We start from the raw sequence: 18,869 nt of genomic DNA on the forward strand, positions 1-18,869 counted from the left end.
AGATTGTGCTTCCATCTTTTTGTCCGGCACCCACTCGCTCCTTGGAAAGGTCACTGTACACACTGGACTTAGTGCGAGCACTCCGGACTTACGTCTCAAGAACTGCGCCTTTCCGCAAATCAGACTTGTTCGTCCTGCCTTCTGGTTCCAAGAAGGGCATGCCGGCGTCCAAGGCTACCATTGCCAGATGGATCAGGTCAGCCATTTCGGAGTCCTACCGAATCAGGGACAAGTCCCCTCCGAGGGGAGTAAGAGCCCATTCCACCCGTGCAGTTGGGGCGTCTTGGGCAATCAGACACCAGGCTTCAGCCGAGCAAGTCTGCAAAGCTGCAACGTGGTCCAGTCTTCATACCTTCACCAGGTTTTACAAGGTCCACACCCAGGCATCAGCAGATGCCTGCCTTGGGAGAAAGGTGTTGCAGACGGCCGTCGCACACCTCTAAAAAGGTAGTAAACATTTGGACAGAGCTTTCCTACAGAATTTTTGTGTTTTTGTTGGGATTTGTAGGACTGCTTATGTACCCACCCAGGGACTGCTTTTGGACGTCCCATAGTCCTGTGTCCCCCAATGAAAGCGATAGAGAGAGATTTTACGGTGAGTACACAAAAATCCTTCTTTCTCTGAGTCTTCATTGGGGGACACAGCACCCACCCTGTTTGGATTGTGAGGTCTTCATTTGCCGGATGTTTCCCCATGTTGTTACGGGTTAACGTTTTTTTCCATCCAGCTATTATATATATACGTGCCCATAAGGCACTGTGTTTCACTACACATTTTTCTCTTTGTATTACGTTGTTTAGTTATGGTTGTTCAGGTCTCTCCTACTACTGCTTGTACACTAAACTGGCATAGATCCGCCTCCGGCTCGGGGTGTACACTGCCAGGGAGGAGCTAACTCTTTTTATGTTCACTTAGTGTCAGCCTCCTAGTCACAGCAGCATACACCCATGGTCCTGTGTCCCCCAATGAAGACTCAGAGAAAGAGATTTTACGGTGAGTACACAAAAATCCTTCTTTTTCAGAGAGTCGGAAATTGCCCCCTCCGAGGATTTCTGGGAGATCATAGCTCATGTTTTCCAGCTTCCTCTAGAAATAATAATAAAATAATGGGGAAAAAAATAAAAGTAATAAAACAAACTCCATAATGAAGTAATAACATTTTAAAATACATAAAGCTAAATAAAAAAGAAAGATTCTACATATTTCACTGGCTATCACCTTTATCCAACACACTTGCAGCATTACAGACTCTTTTGTAACATGAATGCATTTTGCAGGGATGCATATTATTACATATCACTGTCCATATCACTGGCTGTATGCTAGATCATATCCACATGAGTTACTTCTCTACACCAGCTATTGTCTCTCTAAGGCTATGTGCGCACTAGAGCTTTTTACCTGCGGATTTACCCGCGGATTTGCCCCGGAAATTTCTTGAGAAATGTCTGCAATCTTTGTGCAGACATTTCCCATGAAATTCAATGAGAAAAAAAATAGTTGTGCGCACTGTGCGGATTTTTCTCAAGAAAATTTCTTGAGAAAATTTTCTCGAGAAACTTTCTTGAGAAAATGTGCATGTCCATTAATTTCCGCAGGTACCTGCGGTATTCCGGGGGTATTCCGCAGATAGCAATGATGTGCGGTATACCACCGGAATAGCCACGATTTACCTGCGGTAATGCTCATCGCTGGTTGCGGTTTTGCAGGAAGCGATGTCATTATGCCAGGAAGAGGAGGCGGAGCAGAGTAAACACACGTCACACTCCCTGGACGCCGCACAGAAGCACTTCCGTGCGACCTCCAGGTGCCCGTGCAGTCTGTGTCCTGCTCCGGCCTCGCGGCTGCCTGCACTGCAGTGTCAGTGTCTGCCCGCAGTGTCAGCAGCCTGTCACGCGGCAGCGCAGGCAGACACTGACATCCTGCAGTGCTGGGAGCCGCGGGGATGACGATCGCTGCTGTCAGGAGGGTGAGATCATTACCTGCTGTGACGATCTCCTGCCTCCTGACGTCAGCGCTGTCACTGCTGTCTATGCCCGTCTCGCGAGCGGCCCGAGACTGTCACTAGCGGTGACGTCACGGGCTCTCGCGATACTTCTGGTCAGTGACAGCGCTGACGTCAGCAGTACAGGAGATGATCACAGAAGGTAATGATCTCATCTATGCTCCTGATGGCAGCGCTCGGCATCCCCTGCAGTGACCTGAGCTGACCTATTGATGTTAGCTCAGGTCACTGCATTGCTCTCCCAGCCAATGGGGAACATTCTGTTCTTCATTGACTGGGACAGCGACTATGGTATGGATCGCCGTGCCCCCCCCTTATTGGATTACGCCGGACGTGGAATTGATTGTGCTCTTTTCAATAAATTGGTTAAAGAGGGAATGTTTTGGGGAGTGTTTTTTCAAATAAAACTTTTTTTGTTGTCTATTTTTTAATTATTACTGACTGGGTTGGTGATGTCGGGTATCTGATAGACGCCTGACCTCACCAACCCCAGGGCTTGATGCCAGGTGACATTACACATCTGGCATCAACCCCATATATTACCCCGTTTGCCAACGCACCAGGGCGCGGGATGAGCTGGGGCAAAGCGCCAGGATTGGCACGTCTAATGGATGCGCCACTTCTGGGGTGGCTGCGGCCTGCTATTTTTAGGCTGGGGAGTGTCCAATAACAGTGGACCTCCCTAGTCTGAGAATATCAGACCCCAGCTGTCCGCTTTACCTTGGCTGGTGATCCAATATGGGGGGGACCGCACGTTTTTTGTTTTAAATTATTTATATAAATTAAAATAGCGTGGGGTGCCCACTGTTTTGGATTATCAGCCAAGGTGAAGCTGCCAGCGGTGGTCTGCAGGCTGCAGCCGTCTGCTTTACCCTAGCTGGCTACAAAAAATGGGGGGACCTCACGTCGTTTTTTTTTAATTATTTATTTATTTTATGGCTAAATACAAGGCTAAGCACCCTTTAGTGCCACATGAAAGTCACTAAAGGGTGCCAGCTTAGAAAATGCAGGGAGGTGGAACATTATATAGGTTTTTCTCATCTATCTATCTATCCCCTCTATCTATCTATCCATCTATCCCTCTATCTATCTATTCATCTATCCATCTTTCCCTCTATCCATTATCTGTCTATCGATTATCTTTATTATTTATTGCAGGGACAAACCTGCGGTAAATCCGCGGCAAATCCGCGGCAAAACCGCATGCGGATTTGGTGCGGATTTTTTCCGCAGGTCCGGAAATCTTTCACTGGCAGAAGTTTCTCAAGAAATTTTCTTGAGAAACTTCACATTTCTAGTGCGCACATAGCCTAAGGCCTAAGACACACGGCATGAAAATCGGAGTGAGTGGAATGCGATAAAATATCGCATTCCACTCGGACCAATATTAGCCTATGTGTCAGCACCCATGAGCGATTATTTTCTTAGCCCTAATCAGACCGAGAGAACAATTGCAGCGTGCTGTGTCTGTAATGCGATCCTGGTTTCTCTCGCACCCAATTAAGTCTAAGGGACGAGAGAAAAATTGCTTTGCACTCGTGTTATAGTGGTGTACCGCGAGTGCAGAGTGAGAATGGCAATAGCCGGCTACGGAGGAGAGAGGGAGATAAATCCCTCCCCTCCTCAGTGTCCCCTCCCCACCACCGCTCCCCCCGCAGCTGAGGTCCGATCGCATGATCGGATCTCAGTCACAGTGACACTTGCATGACACTCGGCTACCGCTGTGCTGCCAGCGTGAGCCGAGTGTCATGCGAGAATCGCAGTAGTCCCCGTGTGGTCCCGGCCTAACGCTATTCCTTTTTGCTCTTACTCCTATAATAAAGATTTCAGAACATGGCTGCCTTTCCCCCATTTAAGTTTTTTCTGATCTGCTCTGGAGGGAGTTCCAGCCAAAAGTATTGTACAATATTTGGTAAATGGGCAGGCGGAAACCCAAATAACCACGTAATTGTCCTCAAAGTTTGTCAGGTTACACTGGTGTCTATCATGAGTTGGATTTTGAAATATCATAACTTTTGTCGTTCTGCTCCTTCAGCGAAACAGAGCAATGGATATATCAAATGTAGATGTGAACAGGCTAGGAAGCAGTCTGTCCTTCTGTAGAACCCCAGTATTTTGTTTAATGATTATGCCACATTCCTGTTATAGGGGTGAGGAGCTGCAAAGATTTTCTGCAGTTACTGTAATTATGGGTGGTTTGCAAGGGTCTGATATCACTTACTATACGGGTATTTTATTCAAAAAGCAACATGTTTCTAATAGGTATCGTATTTTTTAAACTATAAGACGCACCTTTTCCCCAAAAAAAATTTGGGAGGAAAATGTAAGGGTGTGGTTTATAGTCTGGATGTGCCTGGTTCGCTGAGGGGATGCAGTGGTGGTGGTGCTGGTCACAGGAGGTAGAAGCAGGGTTACCGCTGCAGGAAGTCAGTGGTTGGGGCGAACACGTGCCCACTATTAAATAAAATTAATATTCACTGCTCCCCCACACCAGTAATTCCTCCCACCTCTTGGCATAATAATTTTGGATTAGCCGGCAGCTGATGTCGATGTGTAACTGGGGGTGCATGGCAGTGACTGTATGCGCTGCCAATTGCTTACATGCCAAACTCCATCGCTTGCATCAGAAGAGGATGCCGCGTATGTGGAGTGTGTGAAAGGGGAGTAGATAGTTTGTTTTTTTTTTTATTATGTGTTGTGCATAACGGGAGGCATATATACCAGGATGGGCATATGATGAGTATCATATATACCAGGATTAGAGGCATATATTAAAGTGCAACTCAATAAATTAGAATATCATAATGTATAATATGCTATATATGTATGAGCCCCCTGAGGAAGCGTTGATTGCGAAATGCGCATTGCGGAACAGGCAGAGTGACTTAATTGAATTCTTCTAGTCTCTATGGGTAAAAATGACCTTTAGGCCATGTGCGCACTTTGCGTTTTTTCATGTGTTTTTTTCAGCGTTTTGAGCTGCAGCGTTTTAATGCAAAATTGCATGCGTTTTGGTTTCCAAGCAAAGTCTATGGAAAATAGGGCTTTCATGTGCGCACGATGCTTTTAAAAACGCAGCATTTTTGGTGTCAAAAATTTGTCAAAATCTCTGCGTTTGAAGAAGCAACATGTCAATTGTTTTTGTCATTTTGGCAGCGTTTTGCGAATATTGAAGTCAATGAGAATTTATCAAAACGCATCCTAAAACAAAAATCTAGCGTTTTACATGCTTTTTTGACATTATAATGAGGTCAAGAGGTTTCCTTTTGCCCTCACATCCAACCCGACTCCAAAAAAAGTCAAACAATAATTTTACTTTATATTGAACATTATTATTCTCAATTATAATTTTTGGGAAATTATCATTATAGTGTATGATTTAATGGTTTGTTTTTTGTTTTTTTTTCAAATTTTTTTTCCCCAGTGTTTGAATGTTCAAACTTTATTTAGTAGTGTCTTTGTATTGAAAACGTAACCCATTTTAAGCACTGGAAATGCATGTAAAATGCGGCAAAAACGCATGCGTATTTCCAGTGTTTATGTGGTCAAAACCAAATTTGACAATGACATTCTGCCAGAGGATGCGTTCATTTCTACAAGATACTGAACGCAACGTGCGCACATGGCCTTAAAGCGATATAGACTTTCCCTCACAAGTGCTTGCAGATTGCAGCTTGACTGACATATATACAACAAACCAGAGAAAAGTGGGGAGGGCACTGCCAATACTATAATGCAGAGACCATGCAAGCACTGCAAGAGTTAAACAGGAAAAACAAAAGGATAAAGTGCTGTATATTGCACCTGTCTCTAACTAAACCTCAATAGTGTATATAACGAAGTAATGGCTACATACAATCTGCATACATGTACAACAAAGCAGGATCACCTAAAGGTCTGAAAAAGTGCATAGCTTTACTAAGTGACTTTACTGACAGTCATTATATGTCCATTTGGGCTATGAGAATAAATTATGTATGCTATGTCTAGTTAAAAATGCATCAGCCATGAGGATTTATGTGTTAAACTATATGCACTCTATTACCTTGATGCACTTTGACTGACTAATGGAATATCAAGCCATACTATTTATTAATGTTGCCAACATATGTAATTCATTTTTGTGCACTTATTATATGTTTTGTATGTTTAATGACGAGATCTTCTTAAGCGTTGCTTAATCCATGAAATTGGTGATCATTTAAGAGGTTGATATTTAATTGTACTTTACACTTATGTAGCCTAATGGAAGTCACCTTTTCAACCTGTCGTCTGTTTGTGTCGTGCACTGAAATATTTTGGTTTTAAAATAGCACTAATAAGATACCATAGTTTTCGGAGTATAAGACGCAATGGACCATAAGACACACCCTAGTTTTAGAGGAGAAAAAAGGAAAATCAAATTTTAAGCAAAAAATGTGGTCATGACACACTTTTATGGGGCGAGGATCTGCTGCTGACACTGTTATGGGGGTAATGTCCCCAAATTCTCTACTAAGGTACCCCCATCCTGGTAATGATCCTCCTGCCTTGTATATGGTCCACATCCTTGTATACATGTCCCTAATCCTGCTATAGACCCCCATCCTGCTATAGACCCCCATCCTGCTATAGACCCCCATCCTGCAAAATACCCCCGTCCTGCAAAATACCCCCGTCCTGCAAAATACCCCCGTCCTGCAAAATACCCCCGTCCTGCAAAATACCCCCGTCCTGCAAAATACCCCCGTCCTACAAAATACCCCCGTCCTGTTAAATACCTCCATCCTGATATATACGCCCATCCAGCTATATACCTCATCATGATAAATACCCCCATCCTGCTATATACCCCCATCCTGGTATATGCCTGTATCCTGTGGCACACAAAAAATAAACTTTTATACTCACCTGTCGTCACTCCAGCAGCATTGCTCGTCTTCCTGCTGTGCCAGCAGCAGCGCTGCTGACCTGTGTGGAGCTGGTCACCAATCCCTGCAGCATTGCTCGTCCTCCTGTCTGCCGGCCCGCTGATGTATGCGTCATCGCTGTGCGCGCTCTCTACACAGATCATCCTGGCGGCAGACAGGAGGACATCACGATGCTGCACAGAACAGTGACCAGTGAGTATACCATTCTTATATACTGCCCCCCACGGTGATAAGGCTGTAGTTGCAAGGGATGATCATGCGGGTCGGCTTCCCTGCACATCACCCCGCCCACCTGTCAGCGCCGGCTTCAGTACTGAGAGATGATGGGCGTGCATATGAAATGAGCGGGCCCACGTGGTCACGGCAGGCGCTGCTACAGCCTGCGCGTGCTGCCGATGACCCGCGCCACCGCAGCACCCTCATTCCCCACAGCCATGCCCTACATTCAGACTATAAGACGCACCCCCCACTTTCCCCCAACATTTGGGGGGAAAAAAGTGCGTCTTATAGTCCGAAAAATACGGTATATGTCCTAATATGTATGCACAATTACTCCTGGTTTTCTGTAAATTCATAACGTATGTGTGTGTCTGTGTGTGTGTGTGTGTGTGTGTGTATACATACATATATATATTATATATATATATATATATATATATATATATATATATATATATATATGTTTGCTCTATATACTGTATATATTTTATATTTATTAGAATATACAGGTTGGTCCAAACGTAGGTGGACAGAAAATAACATTTATTTTGATTAATATATAAGATTATATTTACTAACACGAGCATAACATTGACATGCATCTGTACCGCCCCGCGGGCTCGGCTGCGACCGCCGAGCTGCTCGGATCCGTGCTCGTACTGCGGATGGTGGCTCGAGCCTCTCACGGACCCAGGGGTCACGTCGCTCTGCAAGGGAGTTGGCGCTACACGCGGGGATTTGGGTGAGGAGTTCCACGGCCGGGGCCGCGGTGGGTTAGTTTGTAATGTAAGTTCGTGACGCCACCCACGGGTTGCGGTGATTGTAGACACCACCGCTGTGGTGAAAGTATGGGGGCTCCCAGGAGCGGTGTAATGCCGTGGGTAGGGGGTGTTGGTCCCGGGGCCCGGTTGGCGAGGGCCGGGGTGCAGGGTGAAGTGGTGCGGTGCGGTGCCTGATGGCACTGGTGTACTCACTCTGACACAAGACACTGGAGTCTCTGGTAAACCAAACTGAGTGATGAACGGGGCCCACAGCCGGCTGCAGCTTCTCCTAGAATAGGTTGGTGGTTTCCGCCTTTCTCCTGCACCTCTGTGTGTAAATGTTTGACTCCTATGCCTAGACACCGGTAGTCCGCTCCCCGACTTGCATATGCCGTAGGAGCCCGTTTGCCTGCAGACGCTAGCCCTTTGGGTCTCTATGCCTTGGCGGTGGCTTTACCCTTTATGGTTGGGCTGTTGTCTTATAACGGTGCTGTTTTGGGTCGACTAGTTTGGGGAGCATTAAGGATTGAGCCAGTGACATCGAATATGTCACGAATGCGGTACATGGTTTGTCTCTTTGGGGCTTGAGTACCAAATGTTTCAATCCAATTTGCTCTAACGGTTTCAACATTCTGAGATTTCCAATACTCTTTTAAAATCCATTTTCTTTGATCTGTATATAAATTGTTTTCCATTATGGGTTATCTTAAAAGAAAACCGATTTGGGGGAGACTTATCTGCGAAAAATGGATCTGTGAAACTGGCTCAGTTGCCCTTAGCCACCAATCAGATTCCACCTTTCATTTTCCAAAGCGTCCGTGAAGAATGAAAAGTGGAATCTGATTGATTGCTAAGGGCAACTGAGTCAGTTTCACTTTACACCATGTTTGATAAATCTCCCCCTTCCTAACCCTACACATTCTGTCTACCTACTTCTGGACTACTATATATATAGATAGATATATTATAATATAATATTTCTTTGTCGCCCCATTGGGAGACCCAGACAATTGGGTGTATAGCTTCTGCCTCCGGAGGCCACACAAAGTATTACACTTTAAAAAGTGTAACCCCTCCCCTCTGCCTATACACCCTCCCGTGGACCACAGGCTCCTCAGTTTTATGCTTTGTGTGGAAGGAGGCACACATCCACTCATGCATTCTCATAACTTAGTTGTCGGTTGGAAGAAAAGAGGACCCCCACGGGGTCCCCAGCATGCTCCCTTCTCACCCCACTATGTCGGCGGTGTTTTTAAGGTTGAGGTACTTATTGCGGGTACAAAGGCTGGAGCCACATGCCGTTTTCCTTCACCATCCCTTATGCGGCTCTGGGAGAAGTGGGATCCTGAGCGGTCATCCATTTACTGGGACCGTGCTCCATCCGCAGCCCCTGGTGGAACCTGCCGGACCGGAGCCTTTTCAACCCCAGGGACCGAGCCCTGCTACTTAAAGGTACTCTGTGTCCCCATTGGGGACTGTACAGGGAGCGCACCTTCTTCCCGGAAGCCGCGGTAGTCGTAAGACTGAGGAGGCAGGTGGACTTCCGCGCCGACCGGGCCTGCTGGTCGGGCGCGGCCTCAAATTTAGTCCCCGGCTTCACCGCGGCCTAGTCGCGAAAATCCCGCCCCCGGGCCTGCCTGTCAGGGGTAAGGGCGGGATTACCGACATGACGTCAGATGTGAGGGCTGGAACATCCTGCATGTCTTCCTCCCCCCTCACTGACCACTGTGGGGAACCCAGACTCCCGCTCTTTGCTGGCGCCGCCCTCGGCCCCACTCCTCCCCTGAGAGCTCCGGCGGCCATTTTCTGGCATTCTGCCGGTGGGTGCTTCTCAGGGGAGCTCAGGGTGAACACAGCACCCACAGCTGGTCCCCCTAGGGTGCCGGATACATATGTATATATTATATATATTTCTGTTCGGACAGACTGTATACCCTTTGTTCACATTTACCTTCAGTGGTCACTCTCCTAGGAGACAACAGGCACAGGTTTTTCTCGCGGTCTGTACCTCTTGTGGGGTTATGTTACCCGCGGGATCCACCTACCCTCACTGTGAGCAATGCTCGACTCCTGCCTCGCTTGCTCAGCCGGAGCCTCGGGCAATTGGTGGGCCCCTCGGCTCATGTAGACCCCCCCTGCTCCCCCTGAGCAGGCTGCAGGGACAGAGTCACCGGTGTTGGCCCTCAGTCATTTTCATATGATCAAATGGTCTTCTAAGCTCCTTGAGGCATTGCAGTCCAGACTGGACCTTTCACAGGCCCTGGCCCTGTTAGCTTGTCTCATCCAGGCCCCGCTTGGTTAGCGCCGCAGCGCGCTCCCAGGTTGAGCCCTAGGTCTCAGGCGGAGGACTCCTGCCCGGACCGCAGTCCAAGACCGGCTAAGCGGTCTCGCTGGGACTCTTCCCCGACTTCCTCACGCTGCTAGGGATCCCAGCTTGAGGACTCTCAGGAAGACGAGGCGGACGGGGGAGCTCAGGGCTCTGACCCTGACTTCACCCTTAACCTTGATACTCCTGAGGGGGACGCCTTAGTAAATGATCTTATCTCGTCCATCATCCAGGTGCTGGTTCGCTCTCCTCCGCCTCCTCCTGTAGAGGAGTCGGCTTCTCAGCAGCAGAAACTCCAGTTTCGGTTCCCCAAACATACACGCAATACGTTTTTTGATCACTCTAACTTCAGGGATGCTGTCCAGAAACCCGGAGCGGTCCCGGACAAGCGTTGGGTTAAACGTCACACTGACACGCGTTACCCCTTTCCATATGAAGTCGTTAAGAGTTGGGCTCATTCTCCCTAGATGGATCCTCCAGTCTCCAAATTGGCTGCTAGGTCCGTTGTGTCTGTTGCAAATGGCTCATCCCTGAAGGATGCCACTGACAGACAGATAGAGCTCTTGGTGAAGTCCATCTATGAGGCCACGGGCACGTCTTTCGCCCCGGCCTTTGCAGCCGTGTGGGCTCTCCAAGCAATCTAGGCTTGTCTGAAGGAGTTTAATGCTGTCACATGGAATTTTGATCCGCATGTTCCGTCTTTGACTCTCGGGCATCAGCCTTCTCGTCCTGCGCCATGAACGCCGTCCTGGACTCCACTAACCGCACGGCTGTAGCATATGCTAACTCCGTGGCAGTTCGCAGGGCCATGTGGCTGCGCGAAAGGGAACCAGACTCGGCTTAACTGGTTTGCCTTTTTCTGGCGACCGTTTATTTGGCGAACGATTGGATGATATTATTAAGGAATCCAAGGGAAAGGTCTCCTCCTTACCCCAGTCCAAACCTAAGAGACCTCAGCAAAGAAAAATCCAATCGAGGTTTCGGTCCTTTCGTCCCTCCGCCAAGCCACATTCTTCTTCGTCCAACAGGCCGGAGAAAGGCCAGAGGAACTCATATGCGTGGCGGCCCACGTCACGACCCCAATAGGCCGCAGGGGGCACTGCCTCCAAAACGGCCTCCTCATGGCTCTCGGCCTACCCTAGCCGCATCCCCGGTCGGTGGCAGGCTCTCCCGGCGGCGCCTGGTGGCCACAAGTTCAAGACCGATGGGTGAGAGACATTCTGTCTCATGGTTACAGGATAGAGTTCAGTTCTCGTCCTGCGGCTCGTTTCTTCAGAACCTCTGGGCCCCTTCTCAGGTGGCGTGTCAACACGTCGCTCTGGCGACTCTCCAGGGACAAACAGCTTTCTCTGCAGGCGGGGGTGCAATCACTTCTTCGGAGTCGGTCACACCCCTTAAGGCGCCTCATGCACTTCCTGGGGAAGATGGTTGCAGCTATGGAGGCAGTGCCGTTCGCGAACCAAGGCGGCACTCGCAGTCGTCAAGCCTTCCAGGAAGTCCGGCGGATTCTGCAGTGGGTGGAAACCACAGGCTCCACCATCTCCGCAGTTCACATCCCGGGCGTAGAAAACTGGGAAGCCGATTTTTTCAGTCATCAGGGCATGGACGCGGGGGAATGGTCTCTGCACCCAAAAGTGCTTCGAGAGATCCATCGCCCCTGAGGAACGCAGGACGTCGATCTCTCAAGGTCCCGGCCTTCATGGCACGGTCTCAGGATCACAGACCTCTGGCAGCAGACGCTTTAGTCCAGGATTGGTCGCAGTTTCGACTGCCTTATGTGTTTCCCCCTCTGGCGATGCTGCCCAGGGTACTACGCAGGATCAGGTCCGACTGCCGTCGCGCCATTCTCGTCGCTCCAGACTGGCCGAGACAGTCGTGGTATCCGGATCTGTGGCATCTCACGGTGGGTCAACCGTGGGCACTTCCAGACCACCCAGACTTGCTGTCACAAGGCCGGTTTTTTCCATCTGAATTCTGTGGCCCTCAACTTGACTAGGTGGCCATTGGTCCCTGACTCCTAGAGTCTTCAGGGTTAGCTCAGGATGTCATTGCCACCACGAGACAAGCCAGGAAGCCAACGTCCGCCAAGATCTATTACAGGTCCTGGCAAGTCTTTCTATCCTGGTGCGCTGATAACGGCTTTCCTCCATGGCCGTTTGCCTTACCCACATTCCTTTCATTCCTACAATTTGGAATGGACAAGGGTTTGCCCCTCGGCTCTCTCTCTTGGGCCAAGTATCCACGCTCTCCGTGTTTTTTCTTTCAAAAGCGTCTAGCCAGGCTTCCGCAGGTCCGCACGTTCCTGCAGGGGGTCTGCCACATGGTCCCACCTTACAAACGTCCGTTGGAACCCTGGGATCTTAGCAGAGTCCGGACGGCTCTTTAAAAGCCGCCTTTTGAGCTGCTGCGGGATGTCTCTCTCTCCCGTCTTTCGCAGAAGGTGGCCTTCCTAGTGACAGTCACATCTCTTCAGAGAGTGTCTGAGCTTGCAGCGCTGTCATGCAAGGTTCTTCGTCCTGTCCCGGAATTTCTCTCTAAGGTGGTATCTCCTTTTCTTCTAAATCAGGATATCTCCTTGCCTTCCTGTTGCCCTAATCCAATTCACCAGTGTGAAAAGGTTTTGCACTCTTTGGATCTAGTGAGAGCACTCCGGTTCTACGTGTCTCGCACAGCGCCCCTGCGCCGTCCAGATGCGCTTTTTGTCCTTGTCGCTGGCCAGCGTATGGACTCTCAGGCCTCCAAGTCGACCTTGGCTCGGTGGATCAAGGAACCGGTTCTCGAGGCCTACCGTTCTTCGGGCCTTCCGCTCCCTTCAGGGCTGAAAGGCCATTCTACCAGAGCTGTAGGTGCGTCCTGGGCATTGCGGCACCGGGCAACGGTTCAGCAGGTGTGTCAGGCAGCTACGTGGTCTAGTCTGCACACTTTCACGAAGCACTATCAAGTGCATACCTATGCTTCGGCAGCGCCAGTCTAGGTAGGCGAGTCCTTCAGACGGCGATTGTCCACCTGTAAGAGGGGGCCGTTTTCGGCTCTCCTTATTGAGGTATTCTTTTACCCACCCAGGGACTGCTCTTGGACGTCCCAATTGTCTGGGTCTCCCAATGGAGCGACAAAGAAGAAGGGAATTTTGTTTACTTACCGTAAATTCCTTTTCTTCTAGCTCCTATTGGGAGACCCAGCACCCACCCCTGTGCCCTTTGGGCTGGTTGTTCTTTTGGGTTATGGTCTTCAGTTCTCCGAACATCCTTCGGATTGAATTTACCCTAGACCAATTTATAAGTTTTCTCCTTCCTGCTTTTGCACCAAAACTGAGGAGCCCATGGTCCACGGGAGGGTGTATAGGCAGAGGGGAGGGGTTACACTTTTTAAAGTGTAATACTTTGTGTGGCCTCCGGAGGCAGAAGCTATACACCCAATTGTCTGGGTCTCCCAATAGGAGCTAGAAGAAAAGGAATTTACGGTAAGTAAACAAAATTCCCTTCATTTTTTATAAAAAATATATCTATTTACCTGGACACTGCCAAAATGTTTAGCTTTTTTTTTTCACCTGTTTACTGAAACATATTGAAGTTATAGTTATATAGTGGATATGGACAAAAAGTCCTGACTTTTAGCTTTCATTTGAGGGTATCCACATTAAAATTTCATGAAGGGTTTAGGGGAATCAGATCCTTACATGTGCCACTTTGGTTATAAAGGACCCAAGAGTAATTGGACAATTGACTCAGCTTTTTTCATTGGCAGGTGTGGACAATTCCTTTTGTTGTTTAATTCTCAGTTAAACACACAAAAGGCCTGGAGTTGATTTGAGGTGTGGTGCTTGCAATTTCAAGTTTTTGCTGAGAATTAAACATGCAGTCAAAGGAGCTCTCCATGTAGGTGAAACAAGCAATCTTTCATATGCAAAAACAGAAAAAAAACATCCGAGAAGTTGCTACGATATTAGGAGTGGGTAAATCTACAGTTTGGTACATCCTGAGAAAGAAAAAGCACTGGTGACCTAAACAATGCAAAAAGACCTGAACATCCACGGAAGAAAACAGTGGTGGATGATCGCAGAATAATTACCATAGGTGTCCATGCATCTATCATTACTGTTGCTTGAATAATCCAGCTGGCCCAATGAATATGCTCTTATTATTGTAGTCAAATGGAAATATAATTAGATTCTAGGCTTTTCTACATAGTACATATATTACTTCATCCAAAGGACTACTATAGAATACTCTAAATCAAAAGAAAAAAGGGGAAGCTCACCATGCTGTATGTAGCAGTTTCAATCCATGAGATGGGAAATGGGTGCCAGATCCTCTGGTAAGGTGTCGACCAGTAAAGTAGAAATGGAGGAGTGAAGCCGGCAGGACTTTACTACAATTGAGGAGGAGCTTTCTGCACTATATCAATGGCTGCTGGCCACCAATCAGATGCAAGGCAGTGACGTCACTGTATAACGTCACCTCCTTACATCTGATTGACCGGCGGTAGCCATTGGTATAATGCAGACAGCTCCTCTGCACGGCACTGCAAATGATTCAATTGTACGACCCCCGGGCATAGAGCTGCGATCGTCATGGGCAGCAACAAGCAGGTACGTGCTCACAATCAGGACCCGCTGCGTCCTGGACGCGGCGAGTCCTGACCTGCGGGGCCGCAAGTCTCCTCCTTAAAAGACCGCAGCTGCCCGTGCCTGCAACCAGGGTTCGGGGTGCTGCGGTCTCCTTGCTGTGTTCTCTCTAGGGAGGATGCATGCAACTCCACAGCAAAGAACTGACGTGCTTCTGCCTTTGCAAGCCGCACCGCAGGTCAATGATTTTTAGAAATCTCATCCACTCTGCTTGTACTGTACATTGCAGCGTTTTGGACGCAGCTGCAACATGCTGCATTCAAAACGCTGCAAACAATGATCGTGGGCACACAGGGAACGGAGGAAAGGTGAGATTTTTTTTTTTGTGTGTATTACTAAAGGATGGGCACAATACCACAAGGATGAGCAACAGTACTGCAGGACACAATACTGCAGGGCACAAGGATGAGCACAATACTACAAGGATGAGGACAATACGTCTGGGCACAATACTACAAGGATGGGTACAATACTACTGGGCATAATACTACAAGGATGAGCACAATACTACTGGGTACAATACTACAAGGATTGGTACAATACTACTGGACACAATACCACAAGGATGAGCACAATACTACACAGCACAATACTACAAGGATGGATACAATACTACTGGGCACAATACCACAAGGATGGGCACAATACTACTGGGCACAATACTACTGGGCATAATACTACAAGTATGGGTACAATACTAGTGGGCAAATACTACAAGGATGAGCACAGCACAATATTACTGGGCACAATACAAGGATGGGCACAATACTGCAGGGCACAATACTACAAGGATGAGCACAATGCTACAGGGCACAATACTACAAGGATAGGTACAATACTACTGGCCACAATACTACTGGGCACAATACCACAAGGATGAGGTACATTACTACAGGGCACACAGATGGAAACATTTCTACAAAATGTTGACTAAGATTACTATATGATGCTGCTAATTTTAAAACCATATTACAAGAAGGTCATAAAATTCAAAATAAAGCATGATTTTTTTTTTTTTGCACCATTAAAAATGCTTTTGTATATATAAACTTAACTAAACAAAAAAGGGCAGGTTTGTTCTAATAAACAAAAAATGTTCAAAAAAGTGATCTAAAGGTGTATAGAAAAAAACTATGAATTCAATAAAATGTCACTTTGTCCTGCAAAGAGTGCGGCCCCTCTCAAATTTTTTTTTTCTATATGCGGCCCATACACCCAGCTGTAACTGGTTGCCCCTGCTATAACTGGTTGACGTGTGTATTTATATAATAGTTTATACCCTTTTTTTTTCTAGTGCTCATTGTTTTATGTGATCTTTACCCTTAACCTTTTCAGTGCTGTGATCCAGAATTAATACAAGCAAAGATCCTCTTGCCTGTCTCAGTTGACCTGTGAGGACGGAGAGTTAAGGGGGCGTTACACGCAGCGATATCGCTGGTGAAAGCACCCGCCCCCGTCATTTGTGCGTCACGGGCAAATCGCTGCCCGTGGTGCACAAAATCGTTAGGAACCGTCACACGGCCTTACTTGCCTAGCGACGTCATTGTTGTCGGCGAACCGCCTCCTTTCTAGGGAGGCGGTTAGTGCAGCGTCACAGTGGCGTCACTAAGCGGCCGTCCAATAGAAGCGGAGATGAGCGGCCGTAACATCCCGCCCAACTCCTTCCTTCCTCATTTCCGGTGGCCGCAGGTAAGCTGCAGTTCGTCGTTCCCGAGGTGTCACACAGCGATGTGTGCTGCCTCGGGAACGACGAACAACCTGCGTCCTCAACAATCAACGATTTTATGAAAATGAACGACGTGTCAACGATCAACGATAAGGTGAGTATTTTTGATCGTTAACGGCCGTTCGTTGGTGTCACACGCAACGACGTTGCTAACGATTCCGGATGTGCGTCATGGAATCCGTGACCCCGGCGATATATCATGAGATACGTCGTTGTGTGCAACAGTGCCTTAAGAGCCGTCTGAGCAGAGCTATTTTCTGAAGCCCCCGTGATGGTGCATTCAATCTCAGTTTACCACAACTTCACCAAATATCTTATGTAAAGACAGTTTTAGTTTTACAGTGTTTGAGGGGAATATCCTAGATTGTCAAAACGCTGTACCACTGAGATAATATTCATGATTTTTTTTTCTATTGCCTGATAAAATCAAGTGCGTAAAGTAGTTTTCTCATACATTTTAGGTTCTGGAGGATCAACTAAGCTATTTAGTAATTGCAACTTCAGATCCAGCAGCTAACCTTTATCCTACGAAGCCAAAAGATTTTACAGCATTCGTTAATCTGGTCGACTTCTGCAGGTAAATGTTATATTAACTTCATGTAGAAAGTAAGAAAACAGCATCACGCTCCATATATTACAATTGAAAATGCTCTGCTTCTTAACTCTCTTGATTTACTGGAATAATCTTTCAGGGTGATAGACTGCAGTCATGTTTTATAGCACTGACATATTTGGTAGCACTGTACAAAATACCTGTTTTGCACCCAGTTACAGGCGAGCCTTCAAAGGTGTACCATCAAAATGTGCATGGGGATCTTCTGCAGGCCTATGGCTGTTACAACAACACTTTGATGCCCTGCTCCCGCCTCGTATGCGATGATGGGCAGTTAGAACACGGGGCATGTGCTATATATGCTGCTGTAATAGTTTGATAGTGGCATTTAACAGCTCCACTCCACGCGTGGCTGTTAGAGGTTGATGATGGCTGAATATTAGAGCAATCATCTGCTGGCAGACATACGGACTCACTTCCCAAGCCTATGTCAATATTAGGTAACTGAAATATGATGTACCAGTACAGTCATATGTCGGTAAGGGATTAAAAACATACAGAGTGGTTAAAAAATTATTGTAATACGAAGCATATCAACACTGGTCCGAGACACCCAATGTTACTTTTAATATTTCTCCTTTCTATCTGAAAGTTAAAGGGTGTATCCAGGAATTAACAGGCAGATAGTTGCTATCTACCTGCCTGCTTTCTCCGACATCGTTCTTCGCCTGCATGAGCGGTCACAGACCTACAAGCTATACAATGACTTCGTCAACAGAGCGGAGGATTGTTTTCATCTCTGCTCTGTACACCGGGCAGGACCGTGAACGTCATGCTGATTGACAGCTTGATCCCCGCTGTCTAACTGGGGGAGCCAGCTGTCAATCAGCGTGAATGATGTCTGCTGTCCGCCCTGTCTACAAAGTAGAGCAGATGACAACCTGCCATGCTGTTGATGCGACGTCAGCGGAATCTGCAGAATCGCCGGTAGGCGCGTTTTGTGCTGGCGAGGGACAGCGTCGGGCACAACGGGCAGAAAGGTGGCAACTGCCTGCATGTTAGCGTTAAGGGATTTATTTTATTGTCGGCTAGCTCTTATTTGATGGCCTGGGAATGATATAAAATTCTCATTTTGTCACCATCTCATGCACAAAAACGTCATATATACAGAAATTGCTTGGAATGTACCATATACGTTCTTCCTAGAGAAGAAAATAAACTTGTCTTACATTTCTTCAAGATCTATTGATTAAAATGTTTCTTGTCCGTGGAACAACGTCTTTAAGGCTATGCTGTGGTAGAAATGTAAAAAGTTATTTCCTTGGGAGGATAAAACAAAACTAAACCTGACAGCGGTGCAAAGGGGGTTAAAGTTTAAACATTAGCAAATCTGGAAATTAGTTGGCTGAATTTGAGGACATTACAGCTGTATATCTGCCTAATTGCAAATTGTTTATATTTCTCTGTCTGGGATAAGATACCCATCTTTTGAGGGGAGAGTTGATTATATTACATTTTTTAATGTGCAAATTTAAAAAAAAAAAAATAAAGGGTGTCTTTTTGTTTTGGTTTAATATTTTTTTTTTCTGTTTTTCTTTGAAGTGAAATAATACCAAACAAAAAATTGGAATTTTTTGAGCCTTGGGTTTACGTTTTTGGCTATGAATTAGTTTTAAAGTCTACACGGCTACCTCTGATCAGCGGCTTTTACAGACTGTTGTCTATTGTAATGAAAAATGCTAAG

At 47.0% G+C, this 18,869-nt stretch overlaps 1 protein-coding gene across 1 annotated transcript in view; it reads left to right on the forward strand.

The window, feature by feature from the left end:
- The window catches only part of PRKDC (protein kinase, DNA-activated, catalytic subunit), a 527,347-nt gene that overhangs the window by 191,756 nt on the left and 316,722 nt on the right, over positions 1–18,869 (forward strand). Inside the window, exons 17-18 of the mRNA XM_075353287.1 lie at positions 17,034–17,149; positions 18,728–18,869. The exon at positions 18,728–18,869 is cut by the window's right edge and continues 18 nt beyond it. Of these exons, the coding sequence (XP_075209402.1) occupies positions 17,034–17,149; positions 18,728–18,869 (258 nt within the window). The remainder of the gene's footprint in view (positions 1–17,033; positions 17,150–18,727) is intronic.

Source organism: Anomaloglossus baeobatrachus, chromosome 6, assembly GCF_048569485.1.
Source record: "Anomaloglossus baeobatrachus isolate aAnoBae1 chromosome 6, aAnoBae1.hap1, whole genome shotgun sequence".
NCBI classification, from domain to species: domain Eukaryota; kingdom Metazoa; phylum Chordata; class Amphibia; order Anura; family Aromobatidae; genus Anomaloglossus; species Anomaloglossus baeobatrachus.